This window comes from Poecilia formosa, unplaced genomic scaffold (genome assembly GCF_000485575.1).
Source record: "Poecilia formosa unplaced genomic scaffold, Poecilia_formosa-5.1.2 Scaffold181, whole genome shotgun sequence".
Classification (NCBI taxonomy): Eukaryota; Metazoa; Chordata; class Actinopteri; order Cyprinodontiformes; family Poeciliidae; genus Poecilia; species Poecilia formosa.
In genome coordinates this window covers 344277-367038 of record NW_006800120.1, presented here as the reverse complement: position 1 = coordinate 367038, position 22762 = coordinate 344277, and the positions used below count along the sequence as shown (strand labels likewise).

At 40.8% G+C, this 22762-nt stretch overlaps 2 protein-coding genes across 7 annotated transcripts in view; both read left to right on the top strand.

The window, feature by feature from the left end:
* The first annotated feature begins 1503 nt into the window (after positions 1 to 1503).
* Positions 1504 to 16786, top strand: LOC103147365 (PHD finger protein 20-like). 3 transcript variants are annotated; one of them, XM_007565665.2, is made up of 17 exons: positions 1504 to 1657; positions 4514 to 4620; positions 4992 to 5160; positions 5317 to 5401; positions 6404 to 6480; positions 6569 to 7160; positions 7260 to 7310; positions 7420 to 7692; positions 8604 to 8798; positions 9505 to 9588; positions 10810 to 10965; positions 12576 to 12757; positions 12847 to 12946; positions 13430 to 13625; positions 13693 to 14143; positions 15332 to 15500; positions 15596 to 16786. In XM_007565665.2, the coding sequence occupies exons 2-17, from the start codon at positions 4538 to 4540 to the stop codon at positions 15736 to 15738; spliced, it is 3006 nt and encodes a 1001-aa protein (XP_007565727.1). In that variant the 5' UTR covers positions 1504 to 1657; positions 4514 to 4537; the 3' UTR covers positions 15739 to 16786. The 3 variants fall into 3 exon arrangements, with proteins under 3 accessions (XP_007565727.1, XP_007565730.1, XP_007565728.1); XM_007565666.2 differs by lacking the exon at positions 1504 to 1657 and adding an exon at positions 2633 to 2774; XM_007565668.2 differs by lacking the exon at positions 10810 to 10965.
* Positions 16787 to 18918: 2132 nt separating this feature from the next.
* ndrg3a (ndrg family member 3a) overlaps positions 18919 to 22762 on the top strand; it is a 50684-nt gene continuing 46840 nt past the window's right edge. For all 4 annotated transcript variants that reach the window (XM_007565662.2, XM_007565663.2, XM_007565661.2 and 1 more), the window contains exon 1: positions 18919 to 19070. The gene's annotated coding sequence lies outside the window, so the exon portion shown is untranslated. The remainder of the gene's footprint in view (positions 19071 to 22762) is intronic.

Below are 22762 nucleotides of genomic sequence, written 5' to 3'. Positions count from 1 at the left end.
AGACAGTATTATTCTCTTTTTCCTCTCCCTATAAGTTTTTAAACCATGACTGTTTTAAAAAAAGTTCATGATGACAAAGAAAAAATGTGTTTTTAAACATTTATAGCATTTTTATGTAACGTTTAACTATAACAGGTTCACAATAGCCCAAAAGATGACCTCTGTTCAGATGTTTCTCTAACTTGAGTGCTGTCCATCTGGATGAACTTTAGAGACCAGACTGTTCATCCACAAAGGTTTCTGGCAGAACTGTGTGTCTCAAAAATGCTTGCGGTCTCTTTTATGGATCGGAACATGAAGTTGGATGTGACGTCATTCTGAAATCCTAGTTCCTGTTTCAGAGGCACAGTGAATGCACCACATGTTATCAATGAATTGCCTGCAGCAACCTTGACTTTTAGGCTTTAATTGTTCTACTTTAATGTCTTTCCACATCAGCCCCATGAGTCATTTTCTACATGAAACCACTTCCTGCAGCATGGGAGCTGTTCCATTAGAAGGCCATGCATTATTAATACATCCTGACAGAATTTAATGGATTAATTGAGTAAGGATCCATTTTCTCTATTCTAGTCAGTGAAGAGAAAAAGAAAAGTTAAATGATTGCCATTTCCTTCCAGAACAACCAGCTTTGTTAATTTACTTCGCAGAATTTCTGAATTCAACTATTCAACTTCCTGAGGCTATTTGATGTAAATTATCTACAGTCATTCACTCACTGCTTTAATTTGAACCAATATCAACTCTTTCTTCAAAGAAAACTGAAATTACAGAGCATTTTCAAAAATAAAGGACTATAAAAATATTCCTCTTGTTTTCTCCACAATTCTAGAGAGTTAAAATATATTTCAAAGTAGAAAAAATTTATTTAAAAAAAAAAACTCAGTGATTATGTTTCTGCTTCATGGCAGTGCGTTGCTTTTATGTTCACAGGCCAGCAGGGGGGGCACGAGAGCATGTTCTCTCATTGAGGAAAATATTAAAACTAGCATTAGCATTTTTCAAACATATATTTCAAAATGTAAATTTCTTTAGTATTGAAGTTGTAGCATAAAAAATGTAACACGTTTTACAGTTAGCAGTCATTTACTGTTGCTAATTTAAAATAATTTCTGATGGTTTCGAGGTAAATTTCATTGTGATATCAAATGTAACGGCATATTAATCAGTAAGAAACAATTTGTACTGACTTCCTACTTTAACCGAGTCTTTTCTTAAATGCTGAACTCCCCATACAAATTACAGACATAGTCTAGAACCACGATTCCACAATTTATCTACGACTTTTATTTGAATAAATTATTTGATTTGGCCCCAACTCTACTTCTGCTTCGGGCTCATACAATATTTGGCCGACACTGCATATGGAGATGGCATTTGGACTTCAGAGTTTCCTTGTTTGTGAATATTAAGCTTGTTTATTTTCCAAATAAAGGAACAACCGTATCTATCTAAATAATTAAATTACCAAGAGTTCAGTTTGTGGTTCACGCATGCGCACTGTGCTTTTACACTACCCGCGCCGGTGGTAAATGCAAGCGAGAGAAATTCAACTGCGTGGTTTGGAGCAGACAGGCGGAGGCGGCTGTATCTGCGCAGTCAAGGGATTGCAGGCTACATTTTTCGCTCAACCTGACACATAGTGACTGGAGAACAGGTAAGAGGCTTAAATCCTCTTAGTATGGCGCATCTCCGAGTTTATACCGCCGTAAATGAGGCCCTGTTTGTGGCTGCATCACACACTTGGTATGATGCCGCATGTCGGCTTGGAGAGTTCAAAACAAACGTGACGAAGTAAATAATTGAATGTCCTCTAAGTACATTTGTTTGCTCTTTATTTATGAGTTCACCCTTCTATATTTTGGCGTACGTTTCTTGTTACTGACTGAGCAGTCGTAGATATGAGTGCGGTGTCCCAGTTGGAGAAGTTTACTGTTTTGCATTTGCACGCCGCTCGTTCGCGGTTGGAAAAGTACGAGGAGGTAGGCCTTAGCGCGAGGCCACGGAGAGCCCACCCTGTGACTGACAACTGCGCGTCCAATCGCCAGCGAGCTACAGCGAGCACCCGCCCACGCTACACCGACTCGACCAATCACGTTTCTCTAAACCACTGACGTACAGCTGGTTTGTCTCTTGCTGCGCCCTGTGGTTATAAAACACCGGACAATAAAGTGCCAGCAGCGGTGGAAGTGGTCAACAATGGCTTACCTGGAAATTAAGCACGTGTTCGCGTTGTATCAGTTTAAATGAAAGCTGAAACCTGTCCACGTATGTAGTTCTTTCGTATAAAGAAGACTGTGTTCGCACCAAGTAACCTTTCCCCTGCTTAAATCTTAACTAATATGTAAATTGATGTTTACACAACATGTATGCTAAGCTCTCACCTTTTAAACCTCCAATAATCGGAGCCTCTGACCCAGTTTTGGCATCTTAACCCCGGCTTCCTCCGTCCCTGCCTGCCTGTCTTGTCATCTTTGGCTCTCTACAGGCCATAAAAACAAACGGGTCAATTTTTAAATATTGTATTCCACAGGCTGGATCACTATCCATGTTTTTTTGACGTCGTGCTCTGAATTTTAGCTGCCACACGAGGATGACCACGGCAGTCTTTGTCTCCTATTGTGTCTGTTCGGCGAAATCGGCTGAGCAGAAAACACGTGGGCCGGGGAGTGTGGAGATATCCGGTTTGTAGGTTGCAGTGTGTTGCATTGATGAAAGCCAGCTAACACCTCCACTATGGCGAACCTCATCAGGCGGCTGAACGCGGGAGAGAAGTAAGATGCTGCCGGCGTTTTTTAAAAATGTTTATCGTTGCTTATTAGTAAAAGGGCGCCGGTATGTCAGCGTGTCCGCCGTGCTTTTTTATGTTTAACAAAAGAAGCTCTGTTAGCGGAGGAGGGATGATGCGGTTGCCTTTTTTTTCGCCCTCCTCCCTTTAACGACTGAATGAATCTCCTTTCATTTAGGCCTTTCTTAAAACCGAAGCCGACAGCATTAGAAACGTGTACATGTGAAACAATCAGAGTGGGATTTAACGGAGCGTGCGGTGAAATCGATGCGGGAATCAGCTTGGCGCATGATTGCTTCCTGCTGGCTTTTAATGGAGCGGGCGGTCAAAATGGTCCGTCTTTAGTCGTTTTATGTCTTCTCCAGAAATGGGGAGTGAATATTTCTCTGGTATAGTAGTTTTTTTTTTCTTCTTTTATTGTTGGGTTTTTCTTCAAATGTCACACATGCTCATTTGAATATCTCGTCGCTGGACATGTTCACCATCATTTCAGGGGCATGGCTCACCTCACTAGTCCAGTTTTCATCACCCTGTTCATAGTAGAGCGACTAGATCAGGGATTTCCAGGCTGAAGCCAGTCTCCACTTCTCATTGAGGTCTGACCTGCTATTCAGATTTGTACCGATTCTCTTGTTAGAAGGAATGTAACGCATAAAAAAATCCTCCTACAGGTTATTTGATAGAAGTATTGCAATTTAATCTGACAGCAATGGAAGAAATGACAAGAGTACCCTCAGCTGTGTATCAAAACGTGTGTCCGTAACCTTGATCTGATTTATTTTCTGGTCAGTGTGACATTCTAATAACAAAACCTATAGCTCTAAGTCCTGATCTATGCATGCTGCTACATTTCCAATAATATCCAGCAATTTATTGTTTTGACTTATATATAGAAAAAAATGTAGATTAAGCACCTGCTAAAGATGTTTTTTTGTGTGTGTGCCTGTTGAGCTCTCGCAGAACAAAATACTAATAATTTAATTAGCAATTAGCCGGTTACCTAACTGCTTGTTTCAGTTGTATTTTTGTTGTTGTTGTTTTTTTTTTTTTGTCTGCCAAATCTGAATACTAATCACAGTCGGTGTAGTGGTCTGCTTTCAGCCAGCTGACTGGTGGTGTGCAGCAGCAGTGCATGGCTTTAATTTGTGCTTCAAACAGCTGGAGTTTATCAAGCATCTTATTAAAATACTATAAAGAAAAGGCTTCAAACTCTGCTACACCCTGACGTCTGACTCCTCTGAGCACGATCTTAGTTACGCTGCTGCTTGTTGTGTTTCTATGCAGCAAATGAGAAAATGGCGGAAGTTTTTATTATTGATAAGAAAAAAAAATCTGATTTAGTGTTTGATCTGAAAATCTCAGGTGAGAGTTGATCAAGGGTAACTTTACATTTTGATCTGCGGCTGAGATGGTGTGTCTCTCTAGTTGGTGCCTGCGTAACGTATGACTTGTGTGTTTTTGCAGAGGGAATCTGCTCTCCGGTGTTTTCCAGCAGCGTTGTTCTGCTGTTAAGTTGCTGGTCTCACTTCCCCTGCTCGGCGTCAAACCTGCCACTCAGGTTCACAGAGCCGAGTTTTTTCCACAATCTGTAGACCGACTGTGGAGCCGAGCGCCTGCAGAGACCTTGACGGCTTTGTGTTGTCTCTGTACACCCAAGGTTATACAAGAGTAGCTTTGCATTGGTATGTTGTCGGTTAATGTGTGTACGTGTGTGTGTTTGTGCAGGAAGGGAGCCTTGATGTGGGCAGTATGAGTAAGACGCCCCCTAACAGAAGAGGGATAACATTTGAGGTGGGAGCTCAGCTCGAGGCCAGAGACAGCCTCAAAAACTGGTGAGTCATGGCCTCGCTCATTCCTCCCCTCATTCTTTCACTTCCCTCATTTTCTCACATTCAGCCTCTTGTAGCATATTTTCCTTTTTTTTTATTTGACTGGCTATGGTTGGGAAAAACATCTTAGATTTTTTATTTCTTCATTTTTCCTGTGCCAGTAAACTGCTCGCTTTTTTTCCCCAAAGCCCCATCAGATTCGCCTCTCACTGAAATCATTACAAGCGAAATCAATTTCTTTCCCTCTAAGATCACATTATGTTGCATTTTGATGGCTGTAGGAAATATTAAACGCAACACAAATTGGGATTTGAGCCCCAGCATGATTTCCTAATCATGCATTATTAACTTTTTTTTTACTTTTATTTTTAAAGGTATGCTGCCAACATAGAGAAGATTGACTACGACGATGAGAAAGTACTGATTCATTACCGCCAGTGGAGCCACCGCTACGATGAATGGTTTGACTGGACCAGTCCGTACCTGAGACCCGTGGAGAGAATTCAGCTGAGACGGCAGGGCCTGCACGACGACAGCTCACCTGTAAGACGGCGTAACACACACCACCTTTGTTTTGTTTACGCCTCCTAAATGCTAGTTTCAGCGAAGCTATAGAAAACAGTGCTGCTCTCTGTTGGCTTTTAGAAAACACAGGCTCGCCAGTAGAAGTCGCTCAGATCACTGTGTTCTTTCCTCCAGGGCTTTCATGTAAATGACAAGGTTCTGGCCAGCTGGTCCGACTGCCGTTTCTACCCAGCCAAGGTCATTTCAGTCAATAAAGATGGTGAGTAGCTTCAGCTTCTCCAGATGTATATACAGTGTTTGGACCTCTTAAGTAATTCATATTTTCTCATGTTGCAATAAACTGGAATGGATTTATTGGGATGTCATAGACTGGAAAAAGTGTGACATCCATTTGTATTCAGCACAGTTTACCTTGGCACTCCAGAGATAAACTAATTCCCTTTAGAAGCCACTCTTCTTTTAGATAAGAGTCTAATTATGTCATTTAATCTGACTGTAAACATCACCCTGAACACATCTCCCCTTTGAAACATGGTGGGGGCAGCATCATGCTGTTGACATGTTTTTTTTTTTCTGATGGGAAAGAGAAAGAGAAGCTTCTCAGTTGATGAAGCTACAACCAGGCCGTCAGTCCAGCTAAATAAAACAGACTTAGAGCCTCAAAAAAGACAGTTTTTTATTTTTGATAAATATTTACTTTTTTTTATTCTCATGTTTAGGTTTTAATATAAAAGAAAAAAATAAAGCGATTTCAAAAAGATGATAGCTACAGTTTCTTGATATTTGCACAGTTTCCAGCCTCATAAAAAATAGATCCAAAAGTGACTGGTACTTTTAGTGTCATTCTGCTGTGGAAATTAAATGGAATTATTCCATGAACAAACAAAAAAAACAGAAAAATGGCTCAAATCTGGCATTTATTGCTGTATCCTATTTTTAAAAATCAAGTTATTTCTCTTGGTTGCATAATCGAAATCCATTTCAGCTGTAAATTCAGCAAAAATGTGATTTGGATAATTACAGACTCTGGTGAATTGAATGTTGCAAAATTATAGGAAATAATCTATTTCCTTTAACATCACAGTTATGTGCTACTCTGTGCTCTTCTGTTTGATAAAATCACAAGTAAATGCACAGAATGTTGTAGTCGTAACACGAGGAAGTAAAAATCAAGGAGTTTTTGTGAGACACGATATGGAGCTGTTTGTGTCCAGATTGTGTAAAATATAGTTTGCTTCAGTTTCTGTGTTTTCACCTTCAGCATCCTACACTGTGAAGTTCTACGACGGCGTCATCCAGACGGTGAAGGGGATGCATGTAAAGCCTTATATTAAAGAGGTAACAATCTGTCCAGGTGATATCTGTGGCTTCTTCTGGCCGATTCCCTGGACTTATTTTTTTTTTTTTTTTTAAATTGTTCTGATAGAGAGGTGGAGCTGGGGGCAGATCTCGGTCCTCAGACAAGAACGCGGTGCGAAGGGCCCCGAACCGCAGAGAGAGGAGGCCACAGGAGAACGGCTGTCCCAAAAACAAGCGCGCCCGGCGCAGCACTTCGGACCAGGACGAGGACAGCAACAGCGACGATGAAGAGCAGGAGCAGGGCGCGGTGAACGACAAAAACCCCAAACTGAACGGCGTCTCCGAGGCCGAGCACGCCACTACCAAACAGGAGTCGGAGACCTCGGAGCCGAACGACCCTGCCGACGCCGAGAAGGGAACCGGACTCACGAACGGCGTGAAGGTGGAAAAAGACGACGAGGAGGAGACGGAGGGAGAGCGCCGCGTGAACGGAGATGTGAAGAAGGAGGAGGAGGAGTCGGAGCAGAGCGTAACAAAGCCATACACGGAGCCACCCAAGCCATACGCAGAGATGCAGAGCGAGTTGTCGGCGCAGACGGAGCGGGACTCTGTCACTACGACGACAGCCGAATCCAGCGGCGATGCGGAGCAGAAGCCAAACGTCCAATCAGAGAGCGCGCAGCCTGCAGCAGACGCACCGCCTCCTCAGCTTGTGAAACGTAAGCGTTTGGCTCGACAGCAGCAATAAAATGAATATAATAAAAAATAAATGATTCGATTTATTCAAAAGGTGGATTTTTCTTTCATTATATTTTCAGCGGTACGGAAGCAGGGCTTCCACAATCCCAACAGATTCAGCCGAGAGCCATGTAAGTCTATGTGAAATGGTCCTCATGTATGTTGTTTTTATCTGCTTTAAAAAAAAAAACAAAACAAAACAAAAAAAAAAACCATTTTGTTCTCATTTTATTTATTTAGTGTACCGAGTCATCAAAAACCAGCCTCCTCCCGTTCTGTCCATCAACCTCGACCACAATCCCTTCAAGTGTGGCGCTCCAGGCTGCACCAAGTCATTCCGTAAAGCAAAGCTGCTGCATTATCACATGAAATATTACCACGGTGAAGAGCTGCCTGTGGAGGGACCGCACAGCCCCACCAGGAGCGTCCAGACCAGGGCGTCTGACAAGCAACCCGCTGCTGCTCCTGGTCTGGACAGCTCCAAGAGACGCCGCACCATTTCTGCCTCTATGCGTGAGTTCCTGTCCAGTTTCACTCAGGTTTAGGGTTACCGACAGTTAATCACAGATTGATGGTTTATTAGGTTAAAATTTGTTCACATTGACCAACTTATAAAGTCCGTTGAGACCTCCTTTTAGTGGTGTAGTTTGGCCACCATCCAGCAGAGGGCGCCGCTGGTCATCCATAAGCGGACACAGCTGATACAGAAATTAAAGATGGCGGGGAATACCGGAAAAGGAAAGAAAAACGGTCCAAATATAGTCCGGTGTGGGATGTGAAATGCTCTTAAAACGATTGTTTTGTATTATAAACACTCCAGAAGCTCCTTAAGTTATCGCCTTAATAGCGCTGTCAACTTTTCAGTCAAAAATATCGCTGCGAGAACATGAAGAATTGTAATGTGAAGGGGAGGGGAACTTGATGCCTATAAGCACAAACCTCTCTCTGTTCATTAAGTGTTTCACATCTTATTCTTTTCATCTTTCATCAACAGGTTTATGTTTATGTTCTATTTTTTAAAACTAATAAAAATATGTAAAAGTTTAATGTGAGAAAACGACAATCTCCAGTATGTTGGTATGTAACACTGCTGACAAAAAATACTAATGCAATTTTCTTAATTGTAGTATTACTGTTGATATTTTGAAAAAATGTTGTCGTCTTAATCAAAGAGAAAACCTAAGGCCATTTTCCTTAGGTTTTTAGGGAAATGACCTTATCAATTATTCAATGTATCAATAAGATCAATCAACTTTAGATTAACCCATTAATCAGTAACTTGGATCCTTACTTGGGTTCCTTGAAATTATGAAGACAATGTTTGAATGAACAGTCGTAATGCATCCATAAGACTCGCTGTTTCTGAATCGTGACATCCTTTAATTGCTCAGTACATGAACTCATTCCAGTTCTTTCCATTACAGACTCAGTTGGAGCTGCTGCGGCTCCACGTGGTGACATTAAGGCTGCAGGCAGGCGCACATCGGCCCCTCCTGCAGTCAGCACCCACAGCCACCAGCAGAGGGCGCTGCTGAGGGAGAAGAGTAAGGAGAACCAGCTGGACAGGAACCTCTGCCAGCTGCAGGACAAGGACACTGACAAGATTTGCTTTGACATTGGTGAGCGTGATGCAGTGTTTTATTTAGTGAAAAACGGATTAAATGTAGTTGGATATTAATCTTTATTCCCTGATTTTTTTTTCCTCATGTAAAGTATGTTTTCTTTGCCTTAAATCATTTATGATGTTACTTGTTTATCTTCCACTGTTGGGGTTGACATGTAGAAACTTCAGATGATTTTTGCTCACTTTCCTTGTTAAATCAAAGGCAGCCAGTACCTTTGATTTAACAAAGAAAACTGAACAAGTATTTTTTCTGTTCTTGGCAATAAAAACAGAATCCAGGCCAGTTTTCATTTCAAAACACTTTCTGTATTTAGCAAAGTTATGATAACAGTCATTAAAAGCACATTTGGGTTCACCAAGAGGTTAGGGGTTAGGGTTGTCTCATGATGACAGAAGAAAACCAGAAAGCTTGTAAAATATGATCTTTGTGTTGCATGTAACATTTTTAAATAGATTTTGATTTAGAAGCCATAGCTTCATTTAAGCAAAACATTAATGGCAAAAATAATACACTTGGAGTTAAGTTAGAATTGTTAGAGATCCCAATATGTGTCTTTTTTTTTTTGTTCTTTTATCACAGCTAAATTATGCTCTTCCAATAAAAGATTAATTTCTTTTTCATCTTTTTTGCACCAGAGGTCCAATCTTTCTGAAAGTCTCTGTGTTCACATGGCCTTTAATGTTTATTTCATGATCTTTAGGGAAGCCCAAAGAGAAACCCAAACAGAAGGACTTCCTCCGCATTAAGCTAAAGAAGAAGAAGAAGAAAAAGAAGGCCAAGTCTGGTAAGAAGCAGGTCCCCAGAGCTGGGCGAGGTCAATCATCTGCTGCTCTGCATGCGCGCTTGCTGTGACGGCTGGCCTGCTAAAAGCACAAAGCGCTCCATTCACTCCTCTTGGTGCGGTGACTGAGCTGGTGTGTGGGAGAAGTGGAACATTTCTGGCTGCTTTGTCTCTCCAACATGACTACCAGGATGTGTCAGATAATTTCTTTTTATAGTTCATGGGCTTTTTTGTGATTTAATTGGCTGGACTCATACATTCATCTCTATGTTCCAAACCTATACTGTGTTTGGGATGTATGTACAGGCTGCCTCCCTCTAACTGTGACTGGGCAATATGGCTGAAAAATAAAATCCCCATTTTTAAAAATTATTTGATAGTTGTATTTTGCAGAAAGAAAATCTGTTCTTTCCAATTTTTTAACTTTTTTTTCTCCCCTTGCTTTTGTCTTCTTTGCTAAATTTTTTCCCCCCAAACAACAGAAAACATTTTCAAAACTGTTATTTCAGTCATCCCTTCTGTGAGTCGTACAATGACGTATTAGGGCCAGACTTCAAGAATCTTTTGTTTAATTTCGAGAATGCAGTCATATTAGCAGAAAAAAGAGGCAATGATTCAGGGAAAAACATCTTCCAAAAAAGTTGTTTTAATAAAACAAAGCTGGGATAATTTGTTCTATTTTTTCATTTTTTCCCCCCAATACTACGACTTTATTCAGGAAATGGGACTTTATACTCATATAACTGTATTTTTGTAATATTATAACTTCATTCTTGTAATGAAAGTGTAATCTGGCCCTTACATTTTGTCACAGAGTTGACTTGAATTAAAGTCCAGTTAAGTAGAAGCTGTAAAATACGCTCGTTAATCAAGATGGCCGCCATGGGCGCGCTGACATCACCCTTAAAGATGGAAACCCAATAAGTTGGTTGGTTGAAAAAAGTGCAAATGTTTTTTTATTTTTTTCCCAAAATGAAATCTTAAGCCAAATATTTAATTAATCGATAAAATGGATTTATCGGCCAGCCCTACTTCTAACCAACTGTGTGAGAACTTGTTGTCCCTGGTTGTTGTTGAGTCTGTAATCTACCAACGATGTTTTGTTTTTTGTTTTTGTTTTTTTTGTGCCACATTTTGTCGCCTGCTGATGGGCGTTTTGTTGAGCATTTCCACAGCTGACGTTTTTGTTTCACATCTGCTCCCCACCCCTCCCTGTATTAACAGAAAACACTGGTAGTGAGGAGAATATTGACATCTCAGTATTGGGTCTTCACTCCAAATTGAATTTGCCACTCAAATTCCCCCTCTCACACAATCACAAGCCTGAGGCCTACCCCAGCAGGCCCGGACACAGCTACACAGAGCAGATACTTGTCGATGGTGGGTATATCTATAACTGTGTGTGTGTGTGTGTGTGTACGCTTCAGTTTGAGTAAGTGTGTTTGACAGCTGCTCCCTCCTCTCGTCTTTTATTCGCTTGGGATTCAATCAGCCATGCTGCCAGCTTTGCAAATAATATCTAATGTAGTACAAGATGCAAATATTGCACCAGAGACGCATCAGAGATTTGGGGCAATTTTGTTTTACCTCTAGTAGCAATAGAAGCATTTTTTTTAATTCAAATTAAAGCCCAGTTTTTCTTTGAGAAATTAACGTCATTCAAAATATTTTTTTCTAGAATTTCTGCTCTGATAGGTCACACATTTCTTTAAATATATGAGAATATATGGGGTTAATAGTGTCGCTGTGAAACAGGGTTTTATCAGAGTTAAGTGGAGCAGAAATGATTTGGAAATGACGTTTTAAGCATCATTTAACATGTTATATTAGCAACAAGCTTTACTGGGTATAATGTAGATGATGGGAGATTTAAAACAAAATGACAGAACTTGACTGAAGTGCTTCAACATTCAGTTAAGTGTTATAAAACAAAAAGTTTAATTAGAAATAGTTCCACCTGGAACTGTTAGGTATGTTTGTCTTATATTTTGCTTCATTCAAGCAGAAACAGCAGTGCTCCTGGCCGATCACTTTTTTTTTTTTTTTAAGGCTTAACTTGCCATTTTTGTTTTTTTTATTTTTTTTTTTTCCATCTTAAATGCAGCTAAATGTGGCTACAAAACAACAGTGTGGCTCACTGCTGTACTGTTACTCGCAAAGACTTACAAAATATGCAGATGTGACGACATCTAATATACTTTTCAATCTTTATAACTTATTGGCTAAAATATTTTTTTTTCAAACATTATTTGCCATGCTCATCGTTTTGATTGGCTGCCAGTCACAATCATCAAACTGCTTTGCTGCTCAAGCTAGCGTAGCAACTTGGTCGTCGTTTATGCTAAACAAATGTAATAATTATCAAATGGAGAATAAAAGTGAGGAAAGACATTGTAAAATTTGATGTGTGTTACATGTTTAGTAAGATTGTGAGTTTGTAAAGGGCTCATTTCCCAGAGGCTGAGGCTGGAAGGCCCTGAACTAATCCACTTATCCAAACTGTCGTGTTGCTTGGTTTGAATGAACACGAAATGTCCTGATTTGTAGTAGGATATATTTTTTGTGTTTGCTTGTTTTTAATAGCTTTTTACAACATTTCTGCTGGCTGTTAATGAATTTTTAAACACCACTCAATCCAATCAGTACTAAATTTGCTTCCTACTGTAACAACTTCCACTCTGAAGAGTGTTGTCACACCAGCCTAGTAGAGCCAGAGATCAGAAAAGGGTTGGATTTTTTTCTGATTATTTCCAACCAGCAGGTTTCTCTGTGCATCGCTGACATTAATATCTAATATCAAACTGATGGTTGGTTGAATCCTGAGCTTTTCTCTGCTGCAGTGGCTTGCTTCATGGTTTAACCTGCAGATTCCCATTAAATCATCCAATTACCGAGCAGCTTCTGGCTACTTTTACATCCTGACACGGCAGAATAGACAAAGGAAAACCCCTTTTGAAGTCCAGCGGTTGTGCTCCTCCCTGCCCCTACAGACGAGGACAGCATCAGCGACTGGTCCACCGACAGCTGCGGCTGGAGCGATGACGACTTCGACATGGACCTGGACGTCACCACGCCTCCCCTCAGCGTCGACTCTGGCGCTTTGGACTCCACCGACCAGGAGATCGTGCGCTGCATCTGCGAGGTGGAAGAGGAGAACGACTTCATGATTCAGGTTGTGCTGGTTTTTGCTTCGCTTCTCGACACGATTCGGTCGTGTTAAAGCACGCGGCTTTCAGCTAACGCGTTTCTCCCGTTCATCAGTGCGAGGATTGTTTGTGCTGGCAGCACGGCACCTGCATGGGTCTGATGGAGGACAACGTCCCGGACAGATACACCTGCTACATCTGCAGAGATCCGCCAGGTGAGACCGACGCGCAGTTACCTGCTAGAAAGAAACAGATCTGCTTGCATCAGACACATAAATGCAGAACAGTTTATTTATAAAGAAACGGATGACAAATATATTTGTAAGAAGATAATTCGTCCAAAAAGTAGTTATCCTTGATGGTTTGATTGATGCACTTTGTCCAAACAAACCACGAAGAAGACGACTTCCTGTTGTCTTCTTTGACGTTTCCATCAGTAGTAACATCCGGCTGGTCACTTGACTCCCATGATGTGAAAAAAGCGTTTCGATGCAGCTGAATAACCACCTCATCCTCGCTCAAAAACTTTCTACGGAAAAGCACTAGCTTTATCAAAACCGGAGTAATCGATTCAATCTGCGCAATTTTACTGTAAACAGAAATGCAGCTCCAGTTGGGGAAGTCTGTTTAAAATCAGATGCCACTCGGGACCGGAAAAGAACTCAGCAGTTTGTAAGAAACGTTGTTCTTCATCTTAGGTCAGAGGCAGAGTCTGCGCTACTGGTACGACCGCGAGTGGCTGACCAACGGCCACATGTACGGCCTCTCCTTCCTGGAGGACAACTACTCCCACCAGAACGCCAAAAAGATCACCACCACCCACCAGCTGCTGGGGGACGTGCACCATGTGGTGGAGATCCTCAACGGACTGCAGCTTAAGATGAGCGTCTTACAGTGAGTCCAAGGCTTTAAACGGCGCCGTCGTGTATTTTCTAGAAGCTTCATTGTGGGATCGTTGCAGGAGCAGCACTCACCCCGACCTCAGGCTATGGCAGCAGCCATGGAAGCACTTCGACCGGCCGCGCCTCGGCTCGGACTCGTGCCGCGGCAGCAACACGGCCCCGTCCCCGCTTACCCCCGACGAGGACATGAGCAGGGGGGAGATCCTGATGTCCAATGCGCTGGAGAAGCTGAGCCGGGCCGCCACGGCCGCAGCCTCCGCCGCCTCGTCGTCCTCCAGCTCTTCCTCCCCCTTCCCGTCTTTCCAGGACTCGTACATCACCAGCGAACACTGCTACCAGAAGCCGCGGACGTATTACCCGGCCGTGGAGCAGCGGTTGGTGGTGGAGACCAGGCAGGGCTCCGAGCTGGAGGACAGCATGAGGAGCACGGAGGAGCTGCTGGAGCGGGAGCAGCGCTTTGGGAGCCTCCTGGACATGGACAGGCCCAAGTCAACGGGCAACAGCAACAAGGTTCGGATCCATGGCGCTAGTTCCTGAAGGGGTTTCCATGAGGGAAAACTCTTCCAAAAGTTACTTTCTGTAAAGAAAAAAAAAAATCGATATGACTAAAAAACGTATCGCAACATAAGCATTTCACATTAGTTTATTGATAATTATTGGTTTTGTTTTTGTTTTAAATATCTGAAATACTCCCAAGCTGCTGATGGGACCGTTCTTCTTTTATCCAGACATTTCACTTCACGCAGTTGATTTTTAAAAAAATATTTTTAAACAGTTATGAGGCACTGTAGCTATGCAAGTTTCTCAACAGGTTGTTGCTAGGTAACTAAAGAATGAGTGAAGTACTTGATGCCACTAACCTAGCTTAGCTTAGCTGTGAGAGGTTGCGCCTATGTCTCCCAGCATGCTGTGTTGTTCTGAATCTGAGTTTGGTGAACTTATTTTAGTCAGATTTTAATATACTTTTTCTCATAAATTTGGACTAAAACTATTCATGCCTGTTCATTTGTGATCTATAGCTCATTTTTAATTATTTTTTTTCCAAAAGTTATGTGTCCTTTCAAGTTTATCACTGACATTTCTACAATAACAAAAAGGCATCTGGAAAAATAAATTTATTCAAACTTCAATCTAAAATGTCTGAATCAGTTTTTGTAAATAATGTTAGCGTCTACATTATATTATTGATGGCGCGGTTAGCATTGTTGGCAGCAGTTCCATTTCAAAACATCAAATTTTGTTATTTTAGTTTACGTTATTCCTTCTAACGTAAACTAATAAGTAGCACTAAACTACTAACATTATTGGTAGCAATAAACACATAATAACAATAGTGAATTGAAATTGTCTCTAGTTTGTTTTATTTTTATCTCCAAAGTGTGTTGCTGGAAAAGTTTCCTTGAAACTGCTTGAAAAGTGCTTGAATTTTACTGTGGAAAAAGTGTATGAAACCTGTTTTAAGTATGGCAAACTTTCAATAACAACTTCCACATTGAAGATTGTTGTCGCTACAGTGGCCTGGTAGTACCTTGTCATGTTGCATTCACTGAATTTTTAGAAGATTGGATCTTTGAGTATCTGAGCCATTTTAGATATGACCTAAAGAACTTTGTAAAAAGCAAAGTGAATTAATTTATGTTGCACTATTTTGAAAATATTTACTGAAACTAAATATGCCTCGTCTTTATTTGATCATAGGCTTTAATGGGTGTGTCATGGTTGCACGCTGAGAGCAGAGAGGATGATGGGAGAGACCTGGCAGATAACGGCCAGTACCAACAGTGGCAAATCAACCTGCTGGATCACATTGACGCTGTCCAGGACGAAGTCTCTCATAGGATGGACTTCATAGAACGAGAGTTGGACGGTAAAGGGGGGGGAAAAAATATATATATTTGTGCTGCGTTTGAGCCGATCAAAAGCCTCCATTAGCCTCTGACCTTCTTCTTTTCTCCTCCTCAGTGCTGGAAAGCTGGCTGGACTACACCGGGGAGCTGGAGCCTCCAGAGCCTCTCGCGCGCCTCCCTCAGCTCAAACACCGCATGAAGCGGCTGCTGACGCAGCTCGGCAAGGTGCAGCAGATCTCCCTGTACAGCTCCACATGAGGGCGCCAGAGGTCCGCTGCGGGTTAGAGCGCCTCACGGCGACTCGCGTGGCTACGGCGGAGCGGCGGAAGAGGCTCTCTCTCTCTCTCTCTCTGGGAGGAAACGTTCCGACCTCGCTCAGCTTCCCACCGTCCAAGGTGGAATCATAGAAATATCGATATGACCACAAACGGAAAAGCAAGCAAGCATCCTTTGCTTGATTTAACACAAAGAGCAACCTCGTTAAAATAAGAGAAAAAAAAAAAAACAATCCAGAAGGAAATCCTTAGGACCAGATCACACTTAACGTGGCTCTCATGCAACTCTAAACCTTGTGAATGCCTTTTGTCCGAACTGCCGCTGAAGGTTGCCCTCTCTCCCTCCCTCCCTCTCTCTCGGTGCACAGTGCTTTACACACAGCTTTAGATTCAGATTGCAGTTGTGTACTTGAACCGACAAACTCTTTGCAATAGTGTTTCGAACACATTTTCGCTTGGGGTCTTTTTATTTTTTTGCATCTCAGACTTTGTTTTTCTCCATTTGTCCTGCCATATTAAGTTGAAAAATTGTCTTTTTTTAGACTGGTGGCGATTTGAAGACATTCACTGTAAAATTACGTTTCAAAGAAGTCTATAAAAATGATCAGTTTCCTATTATACACTGTGAAGTTAATTTCTGTCTCACATTAAAGGTAGGCTCTGTTTTTGGCTCGTGTTTATTACGTCATCTCCTTATTTTTACTTCTATATTTGTGTCGCTGTAGCATTTTGAAGTATGATTCACTGGGAACTTGTAATGTGGATTCCTCAACATAGCATTTTGTGTAAGTGTAATATATTACCTAGAACATGTGTAAATTTATTTTTATCTCATTCTCTTTCCTCTGTTTTTCTTTTTCCTTCATTGATTCTTTTTGTTTTTAAGCCATCATTCAAAATGTGTTCTGAATAAAAATACAGATATTGTATGCTACTGTACTGTAACTGTCTGTCTTAGAAGCAGGGAAAATGTCAAAGGCAATGCAAACAGATCTGGAACGTAAATAAACTATCATTGTTATTAATCTCTACACACATCTTCTGTGATGTTTTTAACAAACGTTCTGACGATTTTTAAATGGGTTTGATTGCCTTTGTGTTTAAGTCGGAGGTCGCAGCTCGCAGTTTCATTCACATCTATTTGTTTAATGCAGATTAAAGATATGAACCATATCTTTAATCTGCATATGTTACACTATCATGATGTTTTCAAGCCTTTATTTCTAGTAATTGTTTTTCTGCACTTTCATTATAGCTAATGAAAACATCTGATTATTTTTATTGGAAATGTGAAAAATGTTTACGCTTTTAAAGGTTATTTCCAAAAGGAGCTTTTAATCCGACAACTGATCCTCATTGGAATCCATATTTGAATGTGACAGCATGTCCTATTTCTGCCACTTTACTGAAGTGGCTGAAGTGGATTTTTTTTTTCTTTTATATTTAAGAACCTGAGTATTTAGTTGTACTTATTCCTGTTAATTTTTAGCATAAATCAGCTTATGTGATTCCAAAACTCAGTTTCTCTGAAAGTTGGAACTCTACATAATGCCAATAACACAATTTTTAAAACAATAATGCCCAGGTTGCTTTAATAGTGGCCTTTAGATCATCTGCATTGTTGGGTCTAGTCTTTGTTGGTTAAACCCAATAAATTCTCAGTTTTACTTCAGGCGGGTTTGCTGGCTGGTCAAACACAAAGATACCAGGGGTAATTAAATCCGGCATTTGTATCTTTTGGCAGAGCAGGCAGGTGCTAGGTATCGAGGGTGTCGCACTTCTCAGCCTCCCTGGAAAGGCTTACTCTAGGTTGATTTACTGGTCTGTTCCTGCCATCACTTATGGATCAGGACCAAAAGAAAAACATCCTGGATAGAAGCGACCAAACTGAGCTCACTCTGTTGGGTTGCTGGACTCAACCTTAGCGATGGGCTGAGAAGGTATCCATGAGAAGTTCAAAGTAGAGCTGCTGCTTCTCCGCATTGAAAGGAGTCGGCTAAGCTGGGTGGGACGTCTGATCAAGAAGCCCTCTGGTCGATTCCCTTTGGACGTTTTCCAGACACGTCCCACTGGGATTGGACACAAGAGAAGACCCAGGAGTCACTTGGAGGGACTATGTATCCCAACAACGCCTTGAGAGCTCCTATTATGACCTGGTGGATGTCTCCTTAAGAGAGATCACTGGGGTTCCCTCATGAATCCTGCCATTCCTATCCCTTCACCTGATCTTGGATAAGCAACTAGCTGATTTTTTTCTCTGGCACAGAAGACATAACTTATGAATCTTCCCTTTCAATTTTACTTCACAATCCTCTGAATGTTGCAATTGGCCCTTTTGGTTGTGGGGTTTTCCCAACTGCACTTTTTCCTTTCACTAAACTAAATTAAACAATATGAATGAATACTAGGGCTAATCAAGAAGTCACGAATTTATTGTTATGACTGTAGATCATATTGGTATTGCAAAGAATTGCTCAAACTGCAGTAATTTTTAGCTAAATACCTTGTGTTCAGCAGTTTATTGCAGTTGTATATTTATGTTTGGAGTATACTGCAGCAGAAAGTGTTCTCGGAGCCATTAGAATGTTTGATAAAGTTATCTCACCACAATTTATTTTTTATATACCATCAATTTTTTTCAGCAGTTGAATTAACTTACTGTGAGTCTACATCAGGAACAAATTTGAAGAAGTAAGACATAACAATGCTAGTTTATGTATTTCAGGTAATCGCAATATTCAGCCACATTGTCTCATATCGCAAAATTCTCTAATATGGATTGTAAAGGAAACAGCACTCTGAAGAGCCAGCTTTCTATAAGATAAGACGATAAGACCTATATATTGAATGTTTTGTTGTTGTTGTTCTTGCAAAGTATTGTAATTTCTGAGAAACTAAATCGGCGTTTCTTTATTTAGCTACTAAAACTATTAAAATTAACAGAAACAGTCCCTGGAAACATATAACATATCAATGTATTTGAAATGGCAAGTCATGTGCTAGCTTTCCTTTTTAAATTGAATTACTGTGATTTTTAAGTGAGCCTGTTCTTCCGAGCGGAGTGAGAACTCCTGTTTCCTCCTTTTATCTGTGTTGCTGTGCCGCCTCCTCTCATTGGCTCCTCCGCTGTGTCTCCTCCGCAGCGTGTAGTTCCGCCCACAGTCACTCAGATATACAGGCTGTCGTGGAGAGGAAGCGGCAAGCAGAAGCTGCTTGTTTTCTACAGCTTAAAATATACATTTATTTGTTGCTGTTCAGCAATTTATCAAGCGGGGAGTAAACTTTATTTCACCGGAAGCTCATTTCACCGAAGAGGTAAGTGTTATGTCCGTGTTTACCCCGGAACATCTTCAATTTAACCACAGTTACAGATGTGCCCGATGCTACAGGCGGATTACCTCAGCTTTCTGGATACAGTACAGCTTGCTCTGCTTTTCGTCTATATGTTACCCTGTTATTTTAGGCGAACTGCGTTCGTGGTGAAAGCGTCAAAAAAAGTCCCAATTTACCGCTTAAAGCCACATGTTTGAACCCCGGGAGGGCTGAAATGAGACATAGTGGAGCGGTTCAGTAAGAAAAACTGCAGTTGAACTGGATCGAGTTCGAGTGCTGCTCCTCTCTCACAGAGATGCGACATTAACACACTCAGGAGCTCGTTTCTTTATTTTTTTATCGGGATACTTAGTACGAATATATATATATATCTATTTGTAATCTTGTACGAATTAAATTAGCTTTAGTTTTTACAGGAAAAAAATAGAACAAGGCCTGTCACGATGCGTTCACCTTTTTATAAACCGAGCTAAAAAAAACAAAAAAAAAACGAGCTAACAGGTTATATTTATGACAACCTCTTACCGAAACACATTTCCCAGCAAACGTGATTTTAGCAGAATACGTCATACAACTTTAAAATAACAATAGTGAAACATAATGAATGTAAACCTCAAAATAAAAGTTCTCACTAGTTGATTATGACGGGACTATACGATCACGATGTTTAGATTTGCTTTCTTTTTGTGAAGAAAACAAAACTAAGTTTTGATCTATTTGTGTCAGAATTAATCTATTTTCACTGCTAATATCTATCATTATCAAGCAGATCGGCTCACTGCATTCACACGTCATGAACTCCAATGTCAGCAGGACAACACACGAAGGTCACACAGGTGGCAGGGTCAAAAACCACCACGTGGGCTGGCCTCAGTGTGTAGTTTGAGACTAAAACCACAAGAGACACACATCATTTCACTTATCTCTAATTTTACTGAAAGATGGTAACACTGGAAGGTCATTGTGACCTTTTTTTTTTTTTTGCTGACTTCTTCAAATCCATTTGTATTCTTCAGTCCATATTTCATCGTCATGCTGTTTGAGTCATGCTCTCTATCTCCCACAGCGTACGCATCACGCATCACAGCAGAGTATGAGTAGTGTGTACAGCTCGCACAACAAGCAGCAACCATGAGTTTGTTGACACTCGCAACATTAACCGCTGAGGACCGTTGCTCCACCTAGAAAGGCAACCAGATAACAGATTAGCACCAAAGCTGGCGTCTTTCCACAGGATCAGGCTTTCCGGGGTAATAAGAGGTTTACGGCCATGTTGTCGAAGTGTGTTGGTTGATTATTACACTGAGAATCCACTGCCATACCAACGGGACGGTCAGAAGTTGTTCATTAATCCACATGTTGTCCCCAGGGTGTTTAATTTTGTTGGAAACATTTTGCTTTAGTGTGTTGAGACTGAAGCAAAAGCACCCTACATAGAGTTACACCCATAAGATATTATTTTTTTAAGCTTTTACCTACTGAGAAAAATACTAGCCAACTCCAATTTGTCTATAAAAAATTATAAGTAAACAGCATAAAAAAAAGTTCCCCCTATGAGCTGTTATTAATGATTTAAATAAGTAGCAAAGGTGACATCACGCTACACAACAGACTTTGTGAAAACTAAATTGTTATCGATTTGGGGATTATATTGCAGGGTTTAGCGCCAATAGTGTCAATAACATGACTAAAAACATCAGCCTCCGTTTGCATTCCTGAGATTATGCAGATCCTTAGCTTAACTTGGAGATTTCCAAAAGCCTCCCAGTGTTTATAAATCCAGCATGTTCCGTGACAGAAAGAGGCTGAAGGGTTCAAAAGAACGAAACGGAGCGGGTTTGCTGGCCGGCCTTGCTGTTGTCTGCCCAGGTCCGCCCCAGGCCAAGTCACTCCTTCAACTGGTGAACGAATGTCCTCGAGGTGGGGGGTGGGGCTAATTATTAGGTGGGAAAGGTATGAGACGACCCATGATAGAAAAACATGCTAAAATTGTGAAATGAGCAGCAACTGCTGAAGTTTGATTGTCTGAGTTGAATTGAATTGATTTGTGGCAGCAGTCAGACAATACAGCTTCCCTTCAAATTGCTTCCAAAACAATTTGAGTTTTCTCTGACTTCAACTTAAACTCCTCACTAGGCCTGTTAAGATAACAACAGATTTTGCTGGATGGTAAATTGTCAGACATTATTGCGATAAACAATAATATTTTTGAGATGATTTTCAGCTAATGTGATAATAATGGAATAACAACGCAAGAACACTTAAGCCTGTCGGAATACATTTTACTAGATGATGAACTGGCCCAGAAATTATTGCGATAGATGGTAATTTGTCTGTTTTGAGACCATTTTCAAGAAATGTATCGATAATGGGATAATAATCTTCATCCACATTGTCAAAGACTACTAACCTGTCATTTTGTTTACAACACCCCACACTGGAAATGAAAGAGAATTTAAATATCCAAAATAAAAACCGTAAATAAAAGGAAATAATATTAAAATATTAAAAAGTATTAATCATCAGAATGGGAATCAAATTAATTAATTGATTAAGTTCTTATTGCGACAGACTTGCCACTCACTGATACAGAAATGGCTAACTTTTAAGTCTTCTCACAGTAACGACTTCCACACAGAAGAGTGTTGCTCCTAGTGCAACCTCATATAATCGGCATGCTGCATTCACTGCTCAGAAAAAGACGTAGTTTTCTGAGTTTCTAGTCGTTGAACGGCACCAGTCAAGTTTAAGATCCACAAATTACAGCCCCATCTGTTTCGTCTGTTCTCTTCTGAGAATAATTCTGCCGCCCGGCCCCTCTTTGTCACAACAACACAATCCGTGAACCATGTGAAATAATTTCAGGATGTCCGCATTAAGCAAAACCAATATTAAACCCCTTTTCAGCTTGGATTACAGTGTAAACTTGATGTATTGCAGGGATTAGCGAGCACATAAAAAGGCAGAAATGCTCTTGTGTGGAAGAGGATTCCTTGCAGCAGTGGCAGGGGATGAATGTCAGGCCGTAACACCCAGTGGAGGGATAGAGACAGTAATTAAGCCTCCATGCTGACAGTCAGTCTGACTTGTTTTTTGTTTTTTTTCACCTCAGCTTTTGCTGTTTCTAAATTCAGGCTGGGCCAAAAATCGATCCATGTTTTGACACAGAGAACCAAACCTGAAACACCTGTAACAGGAAGGCCTGGTCAGACCTTACTGTTGATGCATGCACAGACTCTAAAGCTGTTGTTTGAATTATTGTTAATAAAAAGTTACATATTCTCTAATAAATGTTCAGCTGCAGTTTTCTTGATGTTTTCATATTTCTAAATAAAAAATACTCATTCAAAATAGAAACATGTTACATTGTTTACTGTGCAACATTTATATACGTGCATTTAAACTGTAGGTTTAACTTTGTTTTCTCATAAACGTCACATAGTGGCTTTTTAATCTGGCTTCTTAAATAAAATAAACTAATAAAAACTACTACAGTAACTGACAGATGGGGCCGTAATTTGTTGATCTTAAACTTGACTGGTGCCGTTCAATGACTTGAAACTCAGAAAACTATGTCTTTTTCTGAGCAGTGAATGCACCATGCCGATTATATGAGGTTGCACTAGGAGCAAGACTCTTCTGTGTGGAAGTCTTTACTGGGAGAAGACTTAAAA

What these genes read in the sequence shown, in the direction of transcription:
- LOC103147365 (XM_007565665.2), top strand. Translation starts at nt 4,538, where the DNA reads ATGAGTAAGACGCCCCCTAACAGAAGAGGGATAACATTTGAGGTGGGA. An exon ending in CAACGGGCAACAGCAACAAG is followed by an intron (nt 14,144 to 15,331) that starts GTTCGGATCCAT and finishes ATTTGATCATAG; the next exon opens with GCTTTAATGGGTGTGTCATG. An exon ending in CATAGAACGAGAGTTGGACG is followed by an intron (nt 15,501 to 15,595) that starts GTAAAGGGGGGG and finishes TCTCCTCCTCAG; the next exon opens with TGCTGGAAAGCTGGCTGGAC.